The following is a 27,224-nucleotide window of genomic DNA, read 5'->3' on the forward strand; positions in this document are numbered from 1 at the left end:
CGGCCAAACCCTGTCCCCGACAGGGAGCTGGATCAGTCCCAGACGCAAAGTCCCAGCTCCCTCAGGGGCAGGCGCCCCAGGGGAGCTTTGGGGCTGTGCCACCTCACTGCCGTCTGCTAGACAAGAGACTCTTTGACCCCTGGGCGCACCGTCGGCCCCGGGGGTGGGGCGGGAGGGAGGGATGTGTCTGCGGGTCTGATGGACAGGAGCCCCGTGGCAGGTCTGGGGCCCCATGTCGAGCCCCTCCACTCCCCCTTGCTCTGCAAACCGCTGTTCCCGTTCTCAGGGCCATACATCTTGTTCATGGTGTCAGCAATCAGCCCCTCCTTCTCGGGTGCCGCATCCCCGCTGCTGTCCTGACTGTGGCGGTACATGTAGGAAGCCTGCTTCACGGAGCGCTGCAGCAGATGCCGGCGGTAGGCCCTCTGGATCTTGATGGCGCACACTTCCTCGTGCTTCCTCTTGAGGGTGGTTGTGATGGGCTCGTAGGAGACCTTGGATGGGTTGGCAGCCATGAACTTCTCCTCCATGGTCTCCTTGAGGGCATCCATCTCCCCAGAGTCTCCCAGGACCTCTTTGGTCAGGGCAAAGAGGATGTCCAGGCAGTGGATCTTGTCCCCTGGCACCATGGGCAGGTCCAGTGTGATGAGCTTGATCTTGTTGGGCTTGGCGATCCTCAGCGGCTCCTGCAGGGTGTCCACGAAGTCGGAGAGGCGGCTGTAGTCGATGAACTGCGTGGCGTCGGGGTCAAACTTCTCCCACATCTCGTAGAACATCTCGAAGTCATCCTCCCCGAGAGGCTCACTGCTCTCCTCCGTGGCCACGTTGAAGTTCTCCAGGATGATGGCAATGTACATGTTGACCACGATGAGGAAGGAGATGATGATGTAGCTGCAGAAGAAGCAGATGCCGATGGAGGGGTTGCCGCAGTCACCCTTGACGCTGGTGCCCGGGTTCTCCAGCGTGGGGTCACAGTCGGGGGGCCCACTGTTGAGGATGGGGTTGAGAAGCCCATCCCAGCCGGCTGACGTGGTGATCTCAAAGAGGCAGATGATGCTGTTGCCGAAGGTCTCAAAGTTAAACATGTCGTCGATGCCTGACTCCTTCTTGACGTAAGCGAAGTTGGACATGCCGAAGATGGAGTAAATGAACATGACCAGGAAGAGGAGGAGGCCGATGTTGAAGAGCGCGGGCAGTGACATCATGAGAGCAAAGAGCAGTGTCCTGATGCCCTTGGCCCCTCGGATCAGCCGTAGGACGCGCCCGATCCGCGCCAGGCGGATGACACGGAACAGCGTGGGTGACACGAAGTATTTCTGGATCAGGTCAGAGAGTGCGAGGCCTGCGGGGAGGAAGCGGTGAGGACTGCTGCCCTCAGGGTGGGCGGCTGGGTCGGGGAGCAGGGGGCATGTGCGGCTCAGGGGGGCCCAGCCTGCTGGGCTCTTCCCTAGAAAGGAGCAGTAGAAGCTCACCGCTCAAAGCACAGCCCGAATGGCCTGACCCATTCGGCTCCCCCAGGGGTCTTGGGGCCTGGGCTCCACCTTTGCCCTGACACAGCTGCATGGAGGTGGGATGTGTCAAAGCGAATGGTGGTAGACCTATAGCTAAGGCTGTTTGCAGATGCCATGGATGAGAGGGCGGGGGAGGACAGCTCTGGGTGTGTGACTTCAGGCGTGTCACCTAATCGGTTTGTGACTCAGTTTCCTCGCCTGTAAAATGGAGGTACAACAGTACCAGCCTCAGGACATTTGTCAGGAATAATCAGGGAGCTAATGCCTGTGAAGTGCCTAGCACAGTGTCAGGCAAATAGTATATGACTGATAAATGATAGCTAGTTACTATCACAATTACACACAGCTCTCCTGTGTGTAAGGATACTGGAACCATCTTCTTATGTTTTTCCCGAAGCACATGGGCACCTGAGTGTGCCCCCACTGGACAAGTAAATGTTTCTCAGGTGTAGTCATGCGTGTGAAGGTGACAGGTTGCCTGGGAGCCCACAGTACATGCTTTTGCGCATTAAGTGTAGACACCAGGTGCACACGCATGTGTGTATGTGTGTGAGTGTGAGCACAGCAGGTGCATGAGTGGGTGTGTGTGTGGACACGAGGATGGGAGCACCGGGCCTTCCTGAATGACTCAGCCCGGCCTGGCCCTGCTTGCTCACCCACAATGGACAGGATGACAACCACAAAGTCGAAGATATTCCAGCCGATGGTGAAGTAGTACTGGCGCAGGGCCAACATCTTGAGCATGCACTCGCCCGTGAAGATGATGATGAAGACCATGTTGATGTTGTAGAGGATGTCCACCTTGAGCTGGCTCTGGTCATCTGTCTCCACCATCATGGTGACCATGTTGAGGCAGATGAGCATCATGATCGTGATGTCGAACGCCTGCTTCATCACCAGGTCGTACACCATGCCCTGGATCTTGTTCTGTAGCAGGGATGGGAGTGCGGGGATGCACGCAGAGGGGTGTGGGGGGCAGTGGTCGGGGCAGGACGTGGACCGGCAGAAGATGCAGGAGGACACGACAGCATGACGGGGGGAGAGAGAGAGAAAGAGAGAGAGAGAGAGAGAGAGAGAGGTGTCAGGTCTTGTGGTGGAGTCGGCCAGGGCAGGGGCGGCGAGACCCATCAGAACAGGCCGATCTGTGGGGTCCGCGGGCATCCTTCCTCACTCTGGGACCTTTCCTCCCGTCAAGGTCCCCCAGCAGCCCCTCATCCTTCTCCTGAAATCATTGCTCACTGGGGGGCTGTCTGGACATCCTCTTCCTCCCCGTTCCAGGGGCCCTTGCCCCAGAGGCCACCAGCTGAAGAGCTGACTGGACACTGGGGAGCTGTGCAGGGCCAGGCGAAGGGTAAACCAATGACCGGAGTTTATCAGGTAGCTGCTGCTTGTGTGTAGAGTGTCTGTACAGTTACAGAGAGGCGCCCCTCCCGGCAGGTGGACCCAGCCTCACGCCAGGGACACAGCTTGGTGGGCAGAGTGCAGGCTGCATTTTGCCCCCTGCCCCCGTGGCCCCCTTAGGCAGGAGTCTCATATAGGCTGCAGGGAGCCCGGAAGGCTGGTACCTGGGGCCGGGGAATTGGCTTCTGAGGCTTCTTGGAGCCAAGCTTCTTCATGGCGTTATAGTATTTCTTCTGTTCCTCTGTCATGAAGAGGTCTTTCCCTCCAAAGTATAGCGGGATGGGGCCCGTAAGGCTGCGGTGGGGGGTGTCCCCGTTCGCCCTTTCCAGGACCTCCCCCTTCTCACCTTCTCAGGCACCACCCTTAAAGCCACCCGCACCCCAGCAGGGGTGCCGGTGGGACCTGCCTGGAGCGGCCAGAGATGGGGGTTGAGGGAGGCAGGGGAAGGGGGACTCAGGGATCCAGAGAAGGGAGGGGAGGGGACAGGGTGACCAACAGAGGCAAGGGGTCAGCGCAGCCTCACTGCCCGCTGGGCCACCTTCCATCAATGTCTCGTTGGGTCCTCAGAATGAGCCGGCATGGCAGGCGGCACGAACCCCATTCTGTACATAAGGAAACCAAGGTTCGAGGTGGCCACATCTCACTTGTCCAAGGTCGTCTGGTGGGATGTGAACCCAGCCTTGCTGCATCACGCCGCCAGCCAGCAAGAGCACAGCAAGTGCGGAGGCAGCATTTGTGAACATATGAAGGAAGGAGTGGACGGAGGGAGGGGGAAGGGAGCCTGGGGAGGGGAGGGCCCGGGGGAGGTCGGGCTGGATACTCATCTTCTTCTTCTGCTGGTTGAAGTTGTCGATGATGACGCCAATGAAGAGGTTCAGGGTGAAGAAGGAGCCGAAGATGATGAAGATGACGAAATAGAGGTACATGTAGATGTTCACCTCGTACTGGGGCTGTTCCTCCTTCTGCAGGGGCCACAGGATGGGACGGGGTGGGCTGGGTGGGCTGGGGGCACATGCTGCCTGCTCCCTGCTCCCCATCTCACTGTGGGTCCATCCACTCCCAGGCTGTGGGGTCTCAGGGGCTCCTGAGGAGGCAGCATGGGGTGGGGATGGATCTGAGTCCTCTCCCCTGGCTCACTCACCAGCTACATCTCGGGGACCCCCACTCACCTCCCGGGAGTCCACGGCTGCATACATGATGTCCATCCAGCCCTTGAAGGTGGCCTGAGAGAGTGTGGTTGGGGGTGAGGGGAGGGGGCTGCCCCCTGCTTCCACCAGCCTTGAGTTTCCCTCCCTGCCCCCTCCTGGTCCTCCCCAGAGGCTGCCTGCCCTGAGCTCCCCTGGGGAGGCATCAAATAGAGACCGGAGAGGTATAGACACTACCTCTGGGTCCCACAGCCCTGGAAGCAGGGTGGGCAGCCCCCTAACAAGGAGCGGCAGGGCGCTCAGGTACAGCGAGAATGCGGGGGCACCTCCATCCCAGCCTCAGGCAGGGGCAGCGGGTCACACTCACCACCTGCAGGAGGGAGAGGTAGCCCAGACCCACGTTGTCGTAGTTGACCTTGACGTTGAGCCAGCGGACTTGGCCCGTGTGCATCAGGCTCTCGCACTCGGACTTGTTGTTGACCTCGGAGATGTCGAACCTCTCGGAGGTGGTGGTGTTCACGCAGTAGTAGAACTTGCCGGCAAACAGGTTGACGCCCATGATGCTGAAGATGAGCCAGAAGATGAGGCAGACGAGCAGCACGTTCATGATGGAGGGGATGGCTCCCAGGAGGGCGTTCACCACCACCTGGGGGCCAGCGAGGGGGTCACTTCCAGATCCTCTCCCAGGCACACGGGGACACCCAGGCTCCTCTGGGAGAGGGTTCCCACCCACAGTAACCAGGGGACCAGACACGGCTGGGCCTTGTTGCTCAGGGAAGGCTTCCTGGAGGAGGGCCCATCTGAGCCAGGCCTGGGGGAGAAGTCTGCTGGGCTTTACTTGGGGGTGGGGGGATGGTAAGCAAGGAGTAGAGGTAGTGGGTTGCCGGCCTGGCGGCTGAAGAGGGCTCTCCGCTTGGCTGGAGCCATCAGCCCAGAGTGGAGGCTGGGCTTTTCTGGAAGCAGCCCGGCCACGGGTCACCGGGCAGGAGACAAACACCCTTTCCTTGGCCCCCATAGGAAACTCAGTCCCCGTGACCTGTTCCCCTGCTCATCTGTTTGCAGGATTAGAGACGCAGACCCAGAAAAGAAGCCAACAGTCTTTGAAGCAGCAGGACCCTTGGGACTGGACTCCTGTGCCCTGCCAGCAGCAGCCACCCAGGCCAACCTCATTATTTCACGCTGAACCGAATCTGAGAATTATCTGTTTTCAAGGAGAAGCCGTTCCGTGACCTCCAAGCAAAGTGGGTGGCACAAGCCCGGTGATGCCCAGGGGAGCTCTACCCCTGGCTGGGGCACCAACCAGCTGCCAGGTCACTTTCCCCTGGTGGGGAGGGGTCCCGGCTCCAGGGGTGGGAGGGCCCAGTGCTGGCTGGCCTCTTGCATGACCAGGAGGGAGCCCCCAGGCTGAGTGCCCTGCTGACCTGCAACCAGCTACTTCATGGAAGTCCGTCCCTCCAGCGTGGGTCTTGCTCCTAACAGTCACACCCCCACCCCCGACCTTTGCCTGGGGAAGTCCCTTTGGTCTTGCCCAAACCCTGTATTTACCTGTCACTTCCGCCCTCAAGGGCCTGAGGGAGGGGTGGGCAGGCTTGGAGTCCTGGGGAGCCCCAGTCTGAGGCTGGGGAGGGACACCTATAAACCCACAGACCTGCTTTCCTTCCTCTCCTCCTGCCTCGGTGCCCTCAGGCCCCTCCTGGGAGCTGCTGCAGCCTCTGCTGCCCCCAGTGGTGGAAGAGATGAGCGAAGGAGGGGGCTGAGGGCGGGAATGGGCACTTGGGCTGGTGTGGGAGGATGCCTGGGGACCTCCAAACCTGCTGGTGGTGGCCGGAGTACAGACACCCCCAGCCCCCTTCCAGGCTGTGGCTGCTCCCCCAGTCCTTAGCCCTATTCAGAGTCCCCCTCGGCACCCACCCTCATGCCCTCGAATCTAGACAGTGCCCTCAGGGGACGCAGAGCCCTGAGCGTCCGCAGGGATTTGATGGGTCCCAGCTCCGAGTAGCCCAGCCAGTTGGCCACCAGGCTGATGATGGAGACCTGTAATGGGAGGGGAGGGTGGTCAGGGAGAGCAGGGCCTCAGCCACGAGGACCGCCTGGGATCTGGCTGCGGGGCCGGGGGTGGGGTAGACTCACATCCACGATGAGGAAGTCGAGCCAGCACCAGGCGTTGGTAAAGTACACCTTGAAGCCATAGGCCACCCACTTGAGCAGCATCTCCATGATGAAGATGTAGGTGAAGACCTTGTCGGCGTATTCCAGGATGGTCCGGATGACTCGCCGCTGCTCGATGTGTATGTCCTCGAAGGCCTGGGGGCACCAGCAGGGCGGGGTGGTCAGGGCCCGGAGGAGGCCGGGGCAGCAGCCACATCCCTACCTGCCTGAAGCTGCTGGTTCCCAGGGGTCTGGCACCGGGGCCAGGCGTGAGCAGACTCCCCGTGCCCATCATGCGGGTGAGCCCGTGAGTTCCCGGTGGGGAGAAGCCCCTCAGCTCCCCTTCCCCAGGCCTAATAATAGTAACCCTGACTGGTCTGTCATGGGGGGTTCACCTTGACCCATCCTGCCCTCCCAACCCCCAGTTCCCAAGGCCTTCCCCACCTGATCCCCGGTTGGGACCTGTCAGCTAAGGATGCACAGGGATTCAGAGCCCATCTGTCTCTTTAAGAAAATTAACACAGTCTACAACACATCCTGGAAGACTGGTGAGTTCTTTAGGATTCTCTGGGTTCGGGGCTGCCCAGGCCTGGCCCCTGCCTCTGCCCAGTGCCCGGTCCCCAGGGCAGCGCCTACCAAGGCTCCACTGCTGAGTAGGATCATGAAGACAATGAAGGTCTCAAACCAGTTGTGCTCAACGATCTTGAAGCAGGCCCTGCGGAGGGTCCACCACATCTTCCCTCGGCCCTGGGAGATGTCCACGTAGAGGCAGGGAAAGCGCTGCACACAGGCTGGGGAGGGCGGGTGGCAGGGGCACCGGTCACGGGCCTGGGGGCCACCTTAGGAGGCACAGTCCCGCCACCTGCCCAGGATCCCTCACCCCCCACCCCGGCACACAACCGCATGCAGAGGCATTCCAGAGCACAGGGGTGCAGGCAGCCAGCGCAGGTCTATAGCCGTCAGGCTGTCTCCGTCCTCCCCCACCTCGCCCAGGCAGCCTTCACTATGCCACAGCCCAGGCCCTCTGGGCAAAAATGTCCCTGAAGGGCAAGGCAGGCCTCTATCTGGCAGACGAAGCCGAGGAGGAGGACAGTCTTAGAGCAGCCACTGCTGAGCGCCTGCTTTGTGCAGTGCTGGCCGTACTCAGGGCTCTGTGGGGATTCTGCACAGCAGCCCTCGGGCTGATGCTAGTCACCTACCGCCGACACTGCAGGGATCAGAGGCTCAGGGGCTGGGAGGCATCCCCAGCTCTGACACCCCTTCCCGGCATTCTATTCTCCTGGGGTGCCGCAGGGTAGGGCAGGAGAGCATCAGAGGAGGAAGGCCCTGCCTGCTTTTGGTGATGCGTGTGTCCCCGAGATGTCCCCAAGGGGGCAATGGGCTGGGGCTGGGGCTGTTGCCGGCCTCGGGCCCCTTACGGGGGTCTGCCGGGCTAGGGGAGGCACCCAGGAGAGGTGGGGTCACACACGCGGGCTGGCCCTCACCCTCGGTGAAGCACTCCTCAGGCTGCTCCCCCTCAGGGCTCTCCTCGGCCTGTTCCTCGGGGTCCTCCTCGGGGGGCTTGTAGTCAGCAGTGCTGCAGACGGAGGAGTTCCCGTCGAGGGGCTGCAGCGGCTTCTGCAGAGGCCACAGGGTCACGTGACCCCAGGCCCTCCCACAAGGTGGGGTGGGGGAGGTCAAGATGGGAGACCAGAAGGGAGAAGGGAAAGAGAGGGTGGAGCAGACTCATTCACTCATTCATTCAGCCCTGGATTACGCAGCCACCACTGGGGGCTATGCAGAATAACCACAGGCCTTGGTCCTGCCCTTGGAGTGGGACAGGGATGAGGCCTGGGGAAGGAAGGAGATCAGGATGGAGCAAAGTCCGAGCCTTCCTATCCTCAGGGTCTGTTTGGCTGAGAAATCCAAAAAGGATGGAAATTTTTCTGCAGCCAAAGCTCCAGCCTGGGGCCAAGGGAACCTAACGGGAGTGGGTCGGGTGGGACGGCTGGTGCTCCAGCCTGGCCAGGCCTCTCCCACCTCCTCCCAGTGCTGCATCTAGGCCAGCCTCCTGCCCCCAGCCTCCACTCCTCAAGGGGCCCCCTTCATGGCTGGGGGTGAGGTCCCTGAAGAGGAAGATGGAGAGGGTAGCCTGGAGGGGCAGGGGGCGGCTGTCACGACAGTGGCCAGAAAACCAGGGAGGGCCTTGTGCCCAGTCGACAGAAAGGGAAACCGAGGCACCGGGCGTTAGGTTGGGCACGGCACCCATTGAGCCACTTGCCCTGCCCATGCACCCCAACTCCCACAGCCCCCCGGGAGCCGTACTTGTTTCCCTGTGAGAGTCCCCAGAGCCTTGGCCCCGGCTGCTGTCCAGCCCTCCTCCACCCGCACTCCTCATACCGAAGTTACTGCCACATTTCCCTGGGTATTTATAGCTTGGCAGGCGCTCGGCTCCCTGGTAAGTCAGTGTGCCACGTATTTGGGGGGAACAAGGAGTCAAGAGCTTTCAGGGCAAAGTTTATTCAGGCTCTGGTGCCAGCGGGGCCCTCGCCGACAGGGTGGGGACGGGCAGGGGGCCCCACCGGAGCTTATGTGCTAGTCCTTCCCCTGCTGGAGCTGGAGGGTGGGCAAGGGGGCTCAGCCTGAGCTTCTGGGGGCGACCACCAGGGCCTCCCCCACCCTCGCAGGGAAGGGAACCTCAACCCAGCAGCAGGCCCCCTGCATGGGGGAGTGGGGGTAGCGGCTCCAGCTCCCGGCTCTCTGTTCCCCTTGAACCCAACCCTACTGGGCCCCTGACCCCTCTCCTCAGCCCAGACCTGGCACTTTGGCCCACACTCAGAGGTTGGGCCCAGCCCTCCAGGTGGGGTCTAAACAGAAACAGATGATAATGGCAAGGACTTGGCAGGAGCTTCAAACCCAGAGGGGGTCTAAGAGAGGCCTCTTGGATTCCAGCCCTGGAGCTAGGGTGCCTCAGGTGAGAACATGCTGTCTCAGAGCGCCACCTGCTGGGGAGAGGGGACCCAGGTGGAGTTGTGGGGCAGGGGTGAAGGGAGAGGCCTAGGGTATTAGGACAGGCAGGGCATGCCATAGTAATTGGATTAATAGTAATACCAGTCACCATTCACAGAGAGCTGACTGTGCTTTGCACACAGCATCTCATCTAATGCTCACAGTAATACCACAAGGTAGGTACCATTACCCCATTTTATAGATGGAGAAACTGAGGCTTGGAGAGGATTTGTGCCATGTTCAAGGTCACACAAAAATGTAGAGTCTTGTCTGTCTGACTCCCGATCCCTGGATCCAGGCTCTGCCATAGGCTCACCTTGCCATCCTCAGGCTCCGAGAAGGTGTCCGTTTCCTCCTCTGTGGGCATCTCCAGGTCAGACTCCTCGGAGGCGATGGGCACGTGGATGGTCAGGTAGGGGTTGTTGATGAAGTTGAGGTGGTCCAGCTCAATGCTGGGGGGAGGGCCGTCAGCCAGGCCCATGTGGTTCAGGATATGATTGTCCTTCTTGAGGTCCTTGTTTTCATCCTCCTCGGGCGGTAGCTCCTTCTTCTCGTCTTCTGAGACGCTTTCCCCAGCCTCGCCGGCCTCGCCAGCCTCCCCAATCCCCCCGAGGCTGAGCATGATAACCTTGGGGCTCAGGATCTTGCCATGCAGCAGCCCCACGAGGAAGGCTTTGGCGAAGCCGATGCCCCACTTGATGCGCATGATGGCGATCTGCAGGTTGTTCATCTCGCCATCCTCGTCCGAGGCCGCCAGGCTGTCCGCGCTGAAGGAGCTGAGCAGCAGGGCCAAGAAGAGGTTCAGGACCTGGGAAGCGGGGGTGGGGGGAGCCTGAGCTCAGCCTCTAGGCCCCTGAGGGTGCCACCTTCAGCCAGCACGAGGGGCCTCGGGTCTCCAGACCAGACCCACCTCATGGTGGGCTGTGAAGAGGACGTCACCTAACGGAACCCTCACAACTGCTTGTGAAGGTGAGAAGTGCTACTGTCATGCCCACTTTACAGATAGGGAAACTGAGTCTTACGCACATGATAGGACTCTGCTGACCAAGGCAGAGGCAGGGTTCGGGGGGGCCCACTGGGTGACAGGGACTCTTTCTGTGACTCTGTCCTCCACCTCCACTGCCAGGGGATGTGGAACGAAAAACAGGACTCATGTCTCCAAGCTTCCAGGACTTATTGGGAGCCTGAATCTTTTGAGCCTTCTTCTCTTGTCTGGTAAATGGGACTTTTAATAGACCCTGTGCTCCCGATACCCAGATGCATGTCCCCTGTTGCTGTAGAAGGGGCATCTCACCTACCACTGTTCACTCCCTTTTCTTCCTTTGGGGTTCCCTGCTCCACCTGGTTCTCTTCTCTTAGCCCCACTGCAAGGGACTTAAGAGGCTACTGGTCTACCCCTGTCAACTTTATTTTCCAGTGGACAGACATTCGTTGAGCCCCTCCCACTGCGTGTAGAAGCAAGTGGCCTCAGTTTGCCCTCAGCCTAGAGACAGACATTTGATCAGACAGATACAATGCAGTGGGTATGCACAAAGCAGAGACTGGGGTGCACGGGCTTTGAAACCACGCTGCTTGGCTTTGAACCCCAGTTTACTAGCCGTGTGTCCTGAGGCAAGTCCTATCACTGCTCTGTGCCTCAGTTTCCTCATCTGTACAATGGCGATGATTCCAATACCTACCTCCTCACGTTGTTGTGAGGATTAAAAGGTCAATACAAGTAGAGCACACAGTAGGCACTCAAAACTTGTTGGCTGTTATGTGTATGATAATAGAAGACTCTACAAGGTACAGGGAGGAGTGTGATTAACTCTGAGGCCAGCTCAGCATTTTATGACTGAGGAAACTGAGTCCCAGAGAGGTGGAGTGACTTGCCTGAGGACAAACAGCACAGTCAGAAGTAGAACCCAGGCTTCCAATCATTGTACAACTTCAGAGGACATCATTTATTTAGACTACAATGTGAATGGCTGCCCCAGAGGCTACACAGTGCAGTGGCCCTGACTTCCACCAGCTTACTCCCACCCCAGGGCAGTGAGGAGGAAGGTACAGCCTGGCTGGGGTGGGGGTCCTGTCGCCTGTCAGCCAGAGGCAGGTATTACTCTGGGGGTCTCAGGGTGGGGCTGTATGAGTGGACATGAGGAAGTAGGGCCAACCGTACTACGCCATTTTCTACAGGACTTGAGTATCCTCAGATTTTGGAATCTGCAGGGTGTCCTGGAACCGATCCCCTGAGATACCAAGGGAGGACCGTAATGTGAAGCTCCCACCCTTGGCCATCTTCTCCATGCATCTCACTGTCTGGCCTTCACCAGTGTCCTCCAAAGTCTCTTTGTCATTGTCTTAACTATCATGTTGACATAATATCTTTAAAATATATATATATAGGGACTTCCCTGGTGGCGCAGTGGTTAAGAATCCGCCTGTTGGGCTTCCCTGGTGGCACGGTGGTTGAGAGTCCGCCTGCCGATGCAGGGGACATGGGTTCGTGCCCCGATCCGGGAAGATCCCACATGCCGCGGAGCAGCTGGGCCCGTGAGCCATGGCCACTGAGCCTGCGCGTCCGGAGCCTGTGCTCCGCAACGGCAGAGGCCACAAGAGTGAGAAGCCCGCGTACCGCAAAAAAAAAAAAAAAAAAAAAAAAAGAATCCGCCTGTCAATGCAGGGGACACGGTTTCGAGCCCTGGCCTGGGAAGATCCCACATGCCGTGGAGGAACTAAGCCCGTGCGCCACAACTACTGAGCCTGCGCTCTAGAGCCCACGAGCCACAACTACCGAAGCCCACGCGCCTAGAGCCCGTGCTCCACAACAAGAGAAGCCACTGCAATGAGAAGCCCGCGCACCGCAATGAAGAGTAGCTCCCGCTCGCCGCAACCAGAGAAAGCCTGCACACAGCAACCAAGACCCAACACAGCCAAAAATAAAATTAAGAATAAATAAAAAAATTTTTTAAATGTGGTCTATATATATATATATATATATATATATATATATATATATATATGTATATATATACATACATACATATATATATATATATGTAGTATATTGTATATATGTGCTGGGGGTATTCGTCCCCACTGCCATGCCTTCTAGCTACTTCTCTGCCTTTGCCCCCCCACCAAAATTTACTGGGTTTTCTTTCGCTCTCTGGCGGGAGGTGTCCAGTTGCCAGAAACACATCTGAGATGGGAATTAGCTGCTCTCTGGGTCAGCAGGGTTTGCACACGGCTCCTGCCTGGGACAGAAATAGCTGCCTCAGGCCAGGCATGGGGGGTGGGTTGGAGGGAAGGGGGGGTGACAGCAAGTTCCCCTGGGGGGCTCTGAGGGGTGGGTTCCCTATGCCCTGGTCATTTCCTCTTCTTCACAGTAGCCCCGAGGAAGTGCCTGAGTGCCATGGACGCAGGGGACCCGGGTCCCCACACACAGCCTGGCGGGGTGCCCCGGTGCCTTCTGGCAGACACTTGCTTCCATGAGGCCTGGGAGGGTGGTGGGCAGGGACAGTGCCCAAGGACCTGGCAGTGCCACCCCCCTTGGTCACTCCGCTTCCTTTGAGCAAAGTGGGAGAGCCACAGAGCTGGGCCGGAGAAGGGCATCAGGGTGGGTAGGTGTGTGTGTCTGTCTGTGTGTGTGTGCAGGCGTGTGCATGTGTGGGTGACGGGAGGGTGCGGGTGGCACACACACAGAGGCAGTGCAGTGCAGTGGTTCCAGACTCTGGGGCAAGACTGCTTGGGTTCAAATCCTGCACAGGTTACTAATCAACCTCCCTGAGACTCTGCTCGATAAAACAGCACAGCCCTCATAGGGGGTGGTGAGCGTTAAGAGATCAATACCAGGCAAGTGCCCAGAATGCTGAATAAACGTGAGTAGAGGTCAAGCTGTCATCGCTGGTACTGCGGATGCTAACCTCATCATTGGTACCATTGCTGCTGGTATTGACGCTATTGCTATTGGAGTTACACAGACCCAGGTTCTAGTCCAGGCTCCGTTTCACACTAGCTGTGTGGTTCTGGGCTGTGCCTCCTGGAAGCACGGAGCCAACATTACCTGCCGCACAGGGTCGTCAAGAGCATTAGGGATAATACACGTAAAGCCCCTGGCACAGGAACCGGCACGTGGCAGAGCCCAACACCAGGAGTGTGATGCTGGTTGGTGATGGGTACTGAATCCGCCACTGCTCCCCCGATGCCTGTAACATTTGGACTCCCCTGGCCTCTTGGGCCAAGTGCTTTGCTAAGCACTTGGACATGTGTCATGTAATCCTTACGACCACCCAGTGGAGTAGGTCACCACTCCCATCATCCCCATTTTCCAGATGAGAAAAACTGAGGCCAGAGAGAAATAACTTGCTCAAGGTTTCCCCGTCATCAAGTGGCAAAGTAGGGGCCTGAAATGTTTTTGAGTTTATACACACACAGACAGAAACCCCCTGCAGACCCTTTTAGTCACCTCCAGGCCCTTAAACTTGACCTCACAAACTTCTACTCAGAGCCTGCTCCCACGCACCCATCCCGAATCCTGCCCCAAAGTTCTGCTGGGACATCTGCCCTCACTCTTCATCTTCCCTCACTCTCCCCACTCCCTAAGACCCCCCTCCCAGTAGCCACCAGCCTGGGTTCTGCTGTCTGGCTGTCCCTGGGGGCTTGGGACACCCTCCCATGGTCCCCTCCTCAGTCAAGGTGACACCCCCCGCCGCCAGTCCGCCCCTGCCCCCAGCCGGAGCTCAGCCATATCTGAGAAGCGCTGACCCAGCAGCTCAAGGATTCCACAGGCCTTTGCGGAACGTGGGGACGTGCGTCTTCCCACCTCCTGTTGCCCGGGGCAGCGTTGGCCACCACAGGGGGCAGCTGGGCGCAGCTCTCCTGGCAGGAGTGACCCCACCCCGAGAAGGGGGGGAGCAGAGTCGGCAGGGTGAGGAGAGATGCCTCCCCCGGCCCCAGCCACAGAAATTCTGGTTAGCGGGGCCATGGCCTCACACCCCGTTTCTCATGGGCCCCTGCCCCTCCTTCCCTGCACCAGCCCCGCACACAGAAAGTGGCAGGATGGATGCAGCCCATGCCATCTCCAGATCCTCCCAACACCCATGGCCTAATTCCTGGGAACAGAGGGTGAGAGGGTAGGAGGACAAAAGGGCCAGGAGCTCCTGGTACCAACCCCACACTGTGCCTGCTTCGGTCACAGTCCTCCCGGCCACCCCCTGAGGGGCCTACCATTTTCTTCCACGTGAAGTTAGAGAACTCAGCCAACCAGAGAGCAGTGATTCGTTCAAGGTCACATAGACAGCGGAGGAGCCGGGACTGCAACATGGGTCAGTCTGACTCCAGTTATCATGTTACTTTACCCAAAACACTAGGTCTCAACAGTACTACGCGCAGTGTGGTCCCTGTACCAGCGGCAGTGACATCACCCAGAGCTCGTTAGAGTTGCCGGTTCCTGGGCCACGGCTCAGAGCTGCTGCATCTGACTCTGGGGCATGGGGCCAGGAATCTAGGTTTTGAGAAACTCCCAGGTGATTCCTAAGCAGGTTAAAATTTGAGAGCCACTGAGTTAAACCATACAAAACTGCCATTTGGGGCTGGGGTTAGGTAGAAAACAAGCATCGGAGGTTTCACACAGTGTAACCTCATGGGAAAAGGGCCCTTCATCGACAGCCTGATTTAAAGGAAATAAAGGCATGGACACACGTTGGACACTTGGATGTCCTGGGCGAGGGTGGGGGAGCCACCCAGCCGACCTCACTCACCACCAGGTTGCCGATGACCATGACCATGAGGAAGACGGTGAGGCACATGGCCTGGCCGGCCACCTCCATGCAGTCCCACATGGTCTCAATCCACTCCCCGCACAGGATGCGGAAGACGATGAGGAAGGAGTGGAAGAAGTCGTGCATGTGCCAGCGGGGCAGGGTGCAGTCCGCGGCAATCTTGCACACGCACTCCTTGTAGCTCTTGCCGAACAGCTGCATGCCCACCACGGCGAAGATGAACACAATGATGGCCAGCACCAGCGTCAGGTTGCCCAGTGCCCCCACCGAGTTGCCGATGATCTTGATGAGCATGTTCAACGTTGGCCACGACTTGGCCAGCTTGAAGACCCGCAGCTGCCGGGCAGGGGGAGGGTAGGGGCCGGTGAGGCCCGGGGACCCCTGGCCCAGCCCCGAGAGAGCCCCATCCTTACAGGAGAAAGAGTAGTTCCTTGGCCAGGGATTGAACCCAGGCCCTCCGCAGCAAGAGTGCAGAGTCCTAACCACTGGACCACCAGGGAATTCCCAGAAAGAACTCTTTTTGAACAGCTCAACTCCCACCCACTGAGGGATGCAAGGCCTCAGTTTACCTCTCTGTTAAATGGGAATGCTCACATCCTACCACTTAATCCTCTTCGAATGATCAAAAGAAAGAGTCCTTATCTCTTAAATATACAGGCTAAAGTATTTGCAAGTGAAATGAAATCTCAGGATCTGCTTTAAGATACTCCCCACAGAAAAATTGGGGGGGGACAGATAACACAAGAACTATAGAATGTTGACAGCTGTTGGAACTGGGTGAAAGGTACACAGAGGTGTATCTTACCTTCTCTATACTTTTGTGGATGCATGAGAGGCCCCTATGGGGTAGTGGAAAGGATGCTAATTCGGAGTCCCAATTCCACTACTGATGAGCTTCCTGAGCCTCAGCTTTCAGCTCTGCAATATGGGTTGAAGTTCCCACCCCACTGCCACCCAAGGTCACTTAGGAGTCAAGTCCAAATGTCAGCTCCTGGGCTGTCATTTTGGTCCCCCAGCAGCTCTGTGTGATAAGGGGGAGGGCACCTTTCTCCTTTCTTCCAGTAAGAAAGGTTCTAAGAGGCAGAGTGGTGACCAAAGGGCAGAGGGGGCCTTACTTCCAGCCCTCTGGCTTCTTGGTGGTTTCTCCTCCCTTCCTCCAGGCATCCTCACCACACCCTTCCCCAGCCCGGGTGCCAGAGTCTCACGCACCAGACGGAAGGAACGGAGCACCGACAGCCCCTGCACGTTGGCCAGACCCAGTTCCACCAGGCTGAGGGTGACGATGATACTGTCGAAGATGTTCCAGCCCTGCTGGAAGTACTCATAGGGGTCCAGGGCGATGAGCTTCAGCACCATCTCTGCTGTGAAGATGCCTGTGAAGACCTGCAGGGTGGGGTGCAGCCCCTGTCACAGAGCCTCAGGGGCACAGGACCTCGGGAGTCTCCCACCCCACTCCCACCTCCAGGGCTCGAGGGGAGGGTGACAGAGCCCTGGGGGTGCAGGCAGTGGTACCCACGGCCCACAGGTGTGTGTATGTGAGTGAGTGAGGAGTGGAACGACCGTGCCACAGGGCAGAGTGGGAACCACTCAGAGACCGGGGCCCGTCCATTCCTGGCCTTGTGATTGTTGGCCTGTCACGTGACTTCCTGGGGGCCTCAGCCCAATCATAATAATATTCAGCACTCACAGAGCATGCTGTGGGTCACATTGTGACCTTGTCGGTATCCCAACCTCTGTGAAGTTGGGAGGGTTGATCACGCTCATCCCAGAAATGAGAAATTGAGGCTCAGAGAGGTCACTGCCCATATAGAAGCATGTCTCAAACCAGGTCTTGGGGTGCTTAGTTCATTCTCCTGTCCCTACACCCTACAGCCTCTCTACCCTGGTTGGCTGGCGTCCCAGGACCCAGAAAATCTTGGTGGCTTTGGAAGTCTAAGGCAGGGCCCAAAAGAGGATGAAGCGGAGGATCAGTGAGAAGCCAGAGCTGAGCCCCCAGAGTCCTGGACTCGTCTGAGAGCTGCAGAACCTCTAAAAGCTCCCTGGGCATAGCCCGCCCTCCTGCCGGGCACCAGCTGCCCCGGGTCCACAGCCTGCCCGGGCACATGCTGAGCCCCGCCCAGGAGCTGTCCCTGCCCGTAGCAGGTGCCCAGACAGCAGCAGAGTGTGGGCAGGGGGTGGGCAGGCGGCGGGCCGGGCCCATCACACACACCCCAGCAGCTGCACTGCGGGTCCAGAGCACACCCTTGCTCCTCCAGCCCGGCCTGGCCACGGCCGCCTCGGGCATCTTCGTGGGGTGGACGTGCCTGCCTCGCGGGCTGGGGAGTCCAGGGTCTGATTCCTGTGCTGCCCACCCAGTCCTCGTCCTGCCCCAGGCCCCAAGTCTGACTCTTCCTGGGCTCCCCACGCCCTCAGGGGAGGGAGAGCGTCTTGCCCATTCGCCATCCTGGAAAGATTGCAAAGGCAATTGGGAAGGGTGGGGCTGGGCTGGAGAAGGAGGCAGCTTTTGCCCTTTGTCAGGCTCCACAGGGGCTGGCAACGAGGTGATAATGCTCCTAATGGGCAGGGATAAGCAGGCGGATCAGTGTGTGTCAACAATAGCAGAGCAGAAAGGGCTGGAGAGGGGAGCCGGCCTGGCCGAGCCGGAGAAGTGGCCGCGGGCAGGGGGGCTCAGGGCTGGGGGACTATGCCCTGGGGCCTCCAGGGTGAGCTGGGGCCCCTTGAGCTTGGGTGCCCATGGCTTTATGCCCCCACTTCCAGGTCCCTTGGTCCCTCTTAGGCCCACAACAACCTCTGAAAGTGGAGAGACTTGCCATCCAGCCCCCCCATCCCTCTATGCTCTCACTCCCCCATCTCTGCCTCCAGGGCATGGCCTGGACCCCAAAGCCCCTGAAATCCTGATCATAAGAGGTCAAGCACCTCATCTCCACTCTATCTGCCCCCAAGTACCCTGAAACCCAAATTCCACATCCCATGGATCACCCCATGTACATCCCTGGTACATCAACTCATGCCCCCACATACCCATATGCTGGGAAAATAACCCCAGCCTGTCCCCTTATGCCCCCCACTTGTGCCCCGTATTTCCACACAGCCCGTCGGGCCCCGCGGCCCCTCTCCTGTCCTGCGCGGGAAGGACAGCCTCTCCCTCGTCCGCTCCCTACCAGGTTGCCCACGTTGAGCACTCTGTCAAATCGCTCTGTCATGGGGTAGTGCTCCATGGCCATGAAGAGGGTGTTGAGCACAATGCAGATGGTGATGCCCAGGTCCACGAAGGGGTCCATGACGATCAAGTGGATGATGTTCTTGAACTTCATCCACGGGGCGCAGCAGTTCCATATGAGCACTTTCTGGGAACACTTGTACCACCATGGTGGGCACTTCTGGTGGGCCTCTTCCAGCTCTGGGAGCAGGGTGGAAACAGATACCTGATGAGGGTCCCCCCCTCACGTGCACCTTCCTCCACCTAGATCTTTGGTCCCACCTTCCAAGCCCCGCCCCTTAGAGCATCACACCTCAAGCCCCGCCCCCTCAGGGAGGCCTACTCCAAGCCCCGCCTCTCAGTGGGTCACCCTCAAGACCCATCCCTCTAGACGCCACCCACATGGCCCCACCCCTCAGTGCCCCGCCCCCCAACACACTGTCCCTTAGCTGACCCTCAAAAAGCCACACCCTCAGCAGCCTTACCCCAAGCTCCTCTCCCAGCGTTCTACTTCAGCTCCGCCTTCCTGGAGCTCCCCACCCCGCAACGCGATGGGGTGACTCCCGTCCTCTGCCTACGGCCCAGGGCTGCGATCTCGGCTGGGGAGGGGCCCGAGGGCCCCCTGGGAGAGGCGGGAGGCCACTGCAGGGGGGCTGGGTCCCAGTTCCACCTGCTGCTGGCCAGCACCACTCAGGAGCAAACCATGGTTCCCCCCGAGGGCTCTCCCTCCCACTGCCAGTACGCCGGCCCCTCCAGACTGTCCCCAGCCAGTCCTTCCTTTCCCCCCAGGGTAGCTTTCGGAAAACATCCCCTGTTCCTGCCACTCCAGCTCTAAACCCCTGGGGCTCCGTAAGGCCCATGGGTGACGCTGCTTCTCCTCCTGGTCTTCCAGGCCTCTGCTGCCCATGGGGGTTCTCAGCCTGGGCGTGCTCTCATTTAATTACCACCGGAAATGGATGAGGTAAGTATATGAGTGCCCCCACGCCATAGATGAGGAAAGAGGACTGGAGCCGGGGGCAGCCCCATAGACACCTGGGTGTGAGTGCGTGATTGGGGCACCCCAGAGGCTGGGGGCGGCTGAGTCGCACCCCCATCCAAGAATTAGTAAACCGGACCTCTCAAAGGCTGCAGATTCTGCTCTGGCAGCAACACCCCTACCCCCAACCCGGCTGCTACTGCAGGTGCCCCAAACTGTGTCTGAGGCCCCAAACTTCCCACCACAGTCCCAGCAAGGACAGCGTTGAGTGACCTCCTCGGCCAGCGCTGCCCAGCGTTCCCTGGGGCATTCTCTGGCAGGGCACACAGACACCTGGATGCCCGTCACACAAGGTCAGCTGGGATGGGGCCCTCTAGAGGTTTGCAAAGTCCTCCAAGTCCTTCCTGGCACAAGGCGAGCCACCTGGGGAGGGGACCCGATCCCTTCTATGTCAGATTTCCTTGCATCTTCCCTCCCTTGCTTCCCCCTTTCCTCCCTCTTTGCTTACTGCCTTCCTCCCTCCCTCTCATCCATCCACATACCCATGTCTCTTCCCATTCATTAATCTTTCAGCCCACCCACCCACCCATCCATCCATCCATCCATCCATCCATCCGTCTGTATGTCTATCCACCCTCTCCTCGTTACCTTATCCTAGTCTCCCACTGAGGCCTGGGGGGCAGCACAGGGATTTGGGGGAGTCTGTGACTCTATCTGGGCAGGGTGACCTTTGATGTTTAACTTTTACCGAGGAGATATTTGAGGAACAGGATCTCCAGTTTCCGGAACATCGGGCCTCCCTGGTTAGTATTATTATCCTGTCCTTCCCCATTGTCTTGGCAGCCCCCAAGGCCTCCCGGAAGCCCCCAGTTCCCGCCACAGCCTGGCCTTGCAGCCAGAATTGGGCCAGGGTAAGCCACGACTATATTTATCACAGCCATTTCTTCGATGCCAATATTAAGTTACTGTCCTGAAGCTGGGCCCAGCTGGGCCCTCCCGGCCCCCACCCCGGGAGCCCAAGCGGCCTGATGGGCAGGACAGGCAGAGTAGGGTGGGTATGGGGGTGCCAGGCACTCACCTTCCATAGCATCTGAGATGCCGCTGTCTGCGCTGCAGCTGGGTCTTGGGGGCCCCTTCTCCCCCGCCGATGTGTCCAGGCTGCCGTTGCAGTCTTTGCCGTGGGCTGGGTCCTCGTCTGTCTCCCTACCTTCCAGCCCCTGAGCGGTCTTGGCCTGTGGACCAGCAAGGGTGACGGACATAAAGTCCATCGCTGAGCCATGGGGATGGACTAACGGACTCTCAGAGCTTCTTCCTGAGTCTTTCAGGCTGGGGCCCCCTCTTTTTGGCCTGCACCCAGCTTACTGTGGGCAGGGGCGGCAACCTCGGTGGTGGTGGGGTGACAGGGTAGGGACCAAAGTGACTGAGGACACACATCCTGAAGACCCTTCACTCTCTGAAGCCTTGAATGACCCTTCATGAGATGATGGGTAAATGTACAGCTGCTCCCTGGGACCTCATCAGGACCCACCTCTCCCTCAGCCTGGACCTGTACGCTGCCCATAAAGAATCATAAAACCATAGGAATTTGAGCTGGAAGGCTACGTCAGGTTTAACTACTCCAGGTTCCTTGTTATATATGGGGAAACTGAGGCACTGAGCTGAGAAATACTCTTTCTACTGCTTGCACGCCTCCCACCCCACCAAAGCTCCAGCCTGGGCCTTCTGCTCCCCGTCCTCTGCCTCGCAGGCCCTACCCCATGCCTCCCCCGACCCCCCTCAGCCTGCCCAGGAGCACCGAGGCTGAGGGGCAGGGAGATCCCTGGGTCCTCGGCCTCCTCTCCCTGAGTCCAGACCTTCCCTACCTCTTCCTGCTGCTTTTTGAATTTCTCCAGCATCTGCTGAAACTCTTCTTCTTTCTCCTGATTCTCGGCCAAGGTGGCCTCATTCTGCTCAGCGTATGCCATGGCCACCACTGCCAGGATCAGGTTGATGAGATAGAAGGAGCCCAGGAAAATGATGACCACGAAGAAGATCATGTAGGTCTTGCCGGCTGCTCGAAGGGTCTGGGAGTGGGGGAGGGAAAGCGTCACATGGCACCCACCTGCTTTCACCCACACCCATCTCCATACATCCATTGCCCAGATAGGTAAATAGAGAGGGTCCTTCACAGAGCCAGGCAGTTTGAGGGCTTTGGAGGCAAGGTATGGCCACCCTTGGCAGGCTAAGCCACATTCTGGGGTGCTTCAAAATATATACTCAGGAGGCAGACCTTCCTGATCTTCTGGCTCAGAAAGCACTGAGGACCTCAGCCAGACATCTTGAGATCAGAGAACCAGGATAAAAATTGGTGAACATGGGCTTTGGGATCAGCTTGAATCCTAGCTTTCCCAGAGTGCCTGGCATCTAGTAAGAGCTCAGCAAATAGTAGCCATTATTATTATTACTAAATATTATTATTAACATCATCATGTTAGAAACATCGCCAGGAACCAGAAGGCACTGTTGCTCCAGACCCAACCTGCCCACCTGCAAACAGCAGAAGGTAAATAACCGTGTATGGGCAGAGTTGGAGTCTAAGCTGCCCTACCGGTTACCGTGAGGCCTGGGAGTCTGTGCCCGGCTCAGACCTCAGCTCTTAAGTCAAATGAGGAAAAGGAAGAAAGGGCTGGGGCTCAGATCTGGGCAGGTACCTAGCGTCAGAGGGCTCTGAGAACCCGTATGTAGGGGCATTTAGGGGGTACCATGGAGGGGACAGCCTTGTTAGGGGCCCCACCAAGCCCAGAGGAGGCTGTGGAGATGGAGGGAGGTAGACGTGGGGCTGAGGGGCAGGGCGGGGGGCTGCTGTACCAGCTGGAAGAGGTTCTCCCAATAGTCCTGTGTCATGAGGCGGAAGAGAGCCAGGAAGGCCCAGCTGAAGGTGTCATAGCTGGTGTAGCCATAGTTGGGGTTCCGCCCGGCCTTGATGCACTTGTAACCCTCAGGGCAGCGCCTGGGGATAGGATGGGGGCTGGTTTTAGGGAGAAAGGAGAGCTCCAGCCGGGAGATAGATGGGGGGATCCCAAGAGAAAAATATCCTTCCGTCTTGTCTGCATCCCAAAAAATGGAAAGTGTTCCCCCCATACCCATGAATTTTCTTTACGTTTCCATCCACCCCAGGTTCTCATCCCTAATCATCCCCCATCTTCTGACAACCCTGGGACATCTGCCCTCCACCACCCCCACCTCCCCCGCCAGTGTCACTCACCCAGCGTCGCTGCTGTTCCCACAGAGCAGGGCGTCATTGGAGCCTTCCAGGAAATAGAAGTTCCCTTTGGGAGTCAGAGGCCACAAAGGAAACATGTCACCACATGGACACTGTGGGCACAGTACCCACTGTGCACCTGTGGACACATCTGTGTGGACCACACGCACCAAATGGATGCTCTCTGGGTGCCCTTTCCCTCTCCTTTAAGGGCAGCTCCAAGTTCCAAGGTCTCTGGGTAGATACACTTTGCTGTCAGCTCAGTGTCTAGTGTGGGGTGCAGCAGGGGCACAGAGGGATACGGGGTGGGGGACATGCATGCGTGTGGATGGGGCTACCATGTGCCTGTGCAGGACCCTCAGCTGAAGGGGGGATGCGGCTAGAATCCAGGATGCCAGGTTGAAGGAGGGGTACCGTTTTCTCAGCTGCCAGAAGGCACAGTGTGAAGTAACAGTGGCTTCATGAGAATGTTGCCTTGTGCGTGCGAGGCTATGAAGTCTGGGTATGTGAATAGGATGCGGGGGCCTGGTGGTGGCCCTGCCAGGGTGCGAGCATGTGGTGTGATGGAGAACAAGGAGTACGTAGGTTAGGGACTATGGACTGCTGCTTTTTAGAGCAAAAGCTTTAGGATTTTCAAAGCAGTTTGGCATTTGTTGTCACACAAACGCTTTGAGAAAGATATTGTTGTCTCCATCTTATAGGTAAAGATTCTGAGGGAGGGAGAGATGAAGTGACTTGTCAGAGGTTACCCCAGCTGGTAAGTGATGGATTTACACTCAGATCTTCTCCATGTTCTTTGTCTCACAAGGGGCTGCCATCGGGGCTGGGAAAGACCCCACTGGCCTACCGACCCTCCGTTCTTACCTTCGTCATTGATGTAGGCATCCCAGTCAAAGGTAATGTTGCTGGCCCAGCTCTCCTGGCTGTTCCAGGTGTCATTGCCGTACCAGGTGTCATTGCCGTACCACGTGGTGTTGGTGTCATTGAAGGGTGGGGGCCAGCGCACACACTTCTGCCGCAGGTTTCCCATGAAGAGCTGCAGCCCCACCAGGGCAAAGACGCTCAGGCAGAAGACGGTGAGGATCATCACATCTGCCAGCTTTTTCACCGACTGGATCAGGGCTCCCACAATGGTCTTCAGCCCTGATCACAGAGAGGGTGAGAGCTTGGGGCTGGGCAGGGCAGGGGGTAACTCACCGACTTAGCCCCTCCGAGCCTCTGCCTACTCCACCTCCTTCAAGCCTTGACTTACTTGGGGCACTGCTTGCCCGAAGCCTTCCCAAATTAGCCCCATCCTTCTCTGGTTACAACCTCCATCTGGAGCCTTGAATGGCCACCGAACCTCAGCCACTAGAAGAAGGGACTATGAAGCCTTCACAGTGTGTTGCCCGACTCAGAGAGCAACACCCAGTCACACAGTGGAGCTTAATAAGTGTCACTAAGTCAGCACTCCCAAAGTGTCTTCCTTAGAACGCTCATCTTGCAAGCTGTGCCCTACACAAAAGGGGTTCAATCATGTTTGGGGAAGGCTGAGCTCTGTAGTGCTCTCTTGGAGGGTCCTTGTGTAGATTAGCCTATCAAAGGCTCGGAAAAGTCCTACAGAAACAAAAACTTTAATGCCACGTTTCACTTTATTTGACACAGAACCCTTTCTCTCTCTCTTTTTTTCTTTAATAAATTTATTTATTTATTTATTTTTGGCTTCGTTGGGTCTTCCTTGCTGTGCGCGGGCTTGTGGGCTTCTCACTGCAGTGGCTTCTCTTGTTGCGGAGCTCGGGCTCTAGGCGTGCAGGCTTCAGTAGTTGTGGCTCATGGACTGTAGAGCGTGGGCTCAGTAGTTGTGGTGCATGGGCTTAGTTGCTCTGCGGCATGTGGGATCTTCCCGGACCAGGGCTCGAACCCGTGTCCCCTGCATTGGCAGGTGGATTCTCAACCACTGCGCCACCAGGGAAGCCCCCTTTCTCTTGTAGTGCCTGTTAACACCCAAGGAACAGCAGGGTTCACTCTGAGAGGCTCTAGGCTGACTTTGCAATATTGCATTGCACTCCTCTGGACGGGCAAAGGCATAGCCAAATCATATGGAATTCCAGGCTCAGATTCCATCATTTATAGAAGAACCATAACTTCTTCCTTGGGCCTAATCAGTGTGTCTCTTGCTTCAGTATTAGCTTATTTCTTCTTCTTATCTTGGTATGAAAACAGATGCTCAGCAGCCTCCTTATAAAAGCCCTCTGAGCTCTGAGGATGCTGGAAGCATGGCACCAGGGAAGGTATTGTGGCCTTGACTCAGGGGCCAACGTGCTGTGTGGCCTTCAGTAAGCTCTTCCCTCCCGGGGTCCCTCCTTCTTCAACTGCAATTCACGAGGGCTTTGGACTAGAGGAGAACTAAGGTATTTTCTAGCACTAAGACTTCACAATTTCCCCCTCCTCCCAGAGTCTGTTCTCCACGCCTTTTCAGATCATCTTTCTCTCCTTTCATGAACCTTCTCCAGTTTCTCCACATGCTTTTTTGAGGGTCCGGATGATCCAGATTCTAGTTATTTCATGCTTCTTGATGCATTACTTTGGAATTGCCCTGGCCTGATTGCTCAGTGGGTATGTGGCGTGTTCATTATTGAGCCCATGGGGATGGGACTTTCCATCACTGTTTCTCTGCGTCTCTCTCAGGTGGAGGTCTCTGCTCTGCCCAGTCTGCTTATTTTATTGAATACACATACCCTGTGCCAGGCATTGTTCTAAGCACCTTATTGCTATCAAGGCTTTGAATTCTCATAACGACCGGATGAGTGGTACTGCTATTATCCACATTTCAGAGATACGGAAATTGAGGCAGACAGGGAAGCCACTTACCCAAGGTCAAAGTTAGGAAGTGGTGGAGGTGGGAATTGAACCCAGGCAGTCTGGCTCCAGAATCTGTGCTCTAACCACCTTGCTATGCTGCCTCTCAAAACCCATCCTCCCACCTGGGGCCCCTTCTCCTCTCTGGCCACAGGGGCCTCTCTATGTCCAGGCTTTTGTGTGGGTCCTACACCACTTGGGAGGGTTGTGACCCTGAGCCGTAGAACTTGAGTGCCTGGTTCCAGGCCTGGGTGAGGAGGGGAGGCCTGATGGCCTGGGCAGAGGGTCCCTGATCCTCCCCAGTACCTGGGATGACTGTGATGGTTTTCAGGGCCCGCAGCACCCGGAAGGTTCTCAGGGCTGAGATGTTGCCCAAGTCCACAAACTCCGTCAGGTACCTGGGTGGGGAGGTTGGGGCGAGGGCTGTGTCAGAGCCAGGGGTGGGCAGTAGGGCAGAAGTCACAGGTTCTCCAGGCCCAGAATGAGGATTCCCAAGGAATCCTCGTAGTTGGGGTTACCGTGGAGATGTAGGGGGACAGGTCAGGCACAGCAAGTTTCCTATCGGGGCCTGAGAGGTGGGGAAGACAGTGCAGGAGCTTTGCTGAGGAGTGGGCTTAGCAAGGGTAGCCCAGCTCTCCCGGGTGGGGGCCCATGGGACTAGGGCTCAGGGCTGCTGTGTGTGGTCATATGTGCTATGTGTAGGGGCACCGGGACAGCCTCGCAGCCAGACCCCGGGAATGGCAGCTCCTAGGATCGTGCAGCCCACTATCTGCCAGCTGGACCCACAGCCCTGCAGTCCACCCTCGGAGGGCTGGCCCACTCAGCTGCCCTCTCTGAGGCCTGGTCCCCTCCCCTCACCCTCATCAGCCTCAGGATGCCCTCGGGGCCCTGCTCACGCCATCATGATGACGCTGAAGTCCAGCCAGTTCCAGGGGTCCCGGAGGAATGTGAAGTCTTCGATGCAAAAGCCTCGGGCCAGGATCTTGATGAGGGACTCAAAGGTGTAGATCCCTGTGAAGGTGTACCTGGCAGGGAAAGGGCCGGCCAGGGCCAGCCGTGTCACACCTGGGTGACAGTGACGGACCTCCTGGGAAGGAGGGCACAGAAATGACATATGCCACCCAGGGGCTGAGGACATTGGTGAGCGTGACAGTGTGTGCCATTCCAGGGACTTAAGGTGTTTGTTGATGGGGGTGGCAGTGACAGTGTTTGTCTCCCTGGAAGACAAGATCAGTTTCACTCGGGGCGTCCTCAGAGTGCACACCTGGGACGGGCAGACACCTGGGACCGGGGGGGACGGGGGAGGGGAGACTTACTCCACATGCTTAGACCAGGAAGGCGGGTCGCTCATGGTCATGAACACGCAGTTGGTCAAGATGGTGATCATGATGAACATGCTGAACAGCGTTGGGGGGAGAGTCAAGGAAAGCGAGGGGGCAGGTGGGGAGGGGAGGTGGCGAGAGGGCCTCCCGCCCACCCCCGGCCCCTCCCTGCCTTTCCCCGCCCTCGCGCTCGCCCCACTCGGGCAGGATATGAGTGGATGAGCACCTTGATGGCGCAGCGTCTGAGGGTGCTAAAGGGGCTCAGCAGGTAGAGAGCAGGTGTGGCGGAGAAGCGGAAGATGGCCTTGCCCTTGTTGAGCACGATGAAGGTCTGCGGCAGGGAGAGAGCTGTGAGGCCTGGGGCAGGCAGATGGCTTGACAATGGACAGACAGGTGGAGGGAAGCCTCCCAGGCCCGGACCTTCTTGTCACTGTAGTAGGGATCCAGGTCCTCCAGGGGGATGCCAATGACCTCTGGCGGGGGGTCCCCATAGACAAGGGGCAGGCTCCTGCCAGCCTCCAGGTCACTGCACGGCCTCTGTTCGGGCTCCTCAGTCTCCATCTGCTTGTTCCGCTGCTTCCGGGCCTCCTCCTCCATCACCCGCCGTTCTATGGCTGCCTGGGACTCCCGGGTGAAGGGGCGCAGGCTCTCAGGGCCCAGAGGCACCACCGTGGGCTGAGATGAGTTGGCCAT

General features: G+C 58.1%; 1 protein-coding gene across 1 annotated transcript; it reads right to left on the minus strand.

Moving 5' to 3' along the window:
- Positions 1-116: 116 nt before the first annotated feature.
- SCN4A (sodium voltage-gated channel alpha subunit 4) lies at positions 117-27,224 on the minus strand (the record flags this gene model as incomplete). The annotated part of the gene is made up of 24 exons (XM_082604407.1): positions 117-1,342; positions 2,168-2,438; positions 3,077-3,174; positions 3,733-3,874; positions 4,082-4,135; positions 4,425-4,703; positions 5,969-6,091; positions 6,188-6,361; positions 6,842-6,996; positions 7,690-7,822; positions 9,510-10,001; positions 14,935-15,291; positions 16,165-16,338; positions 18,117-18,355; positions 20,209-20,362; positions 20,984-21,193; positions 21,978-22,119; positions 22,375-22,438; positions 23,236-23,514; positions 25,516-25,607; positions 26,106-26,234; positions 26,526-26,615; positions 26,744-26,862; positions 26,952-27,224. The coding sequence occupies 24 exons, from the start codon at positions 27,222-27,224 to the stop codon at positions 117-119; spliced, it is 5,469 nt and encodes a 1,822-aa protein (XP_082460533.1).

Source organism: Mesoplodon mirus (assembly GCF_964341445.2).
Source record: "Mesoplodon mirus genome assembly, chromosome: 18".
Taxonomy (NCBI): domain Eukaryota; kingdom Metazoa; phylum Chordata; class Mammalia; order Artiodactyla; family Ziphiidae; genus Mesoplodon; species Mesoplodon mirus.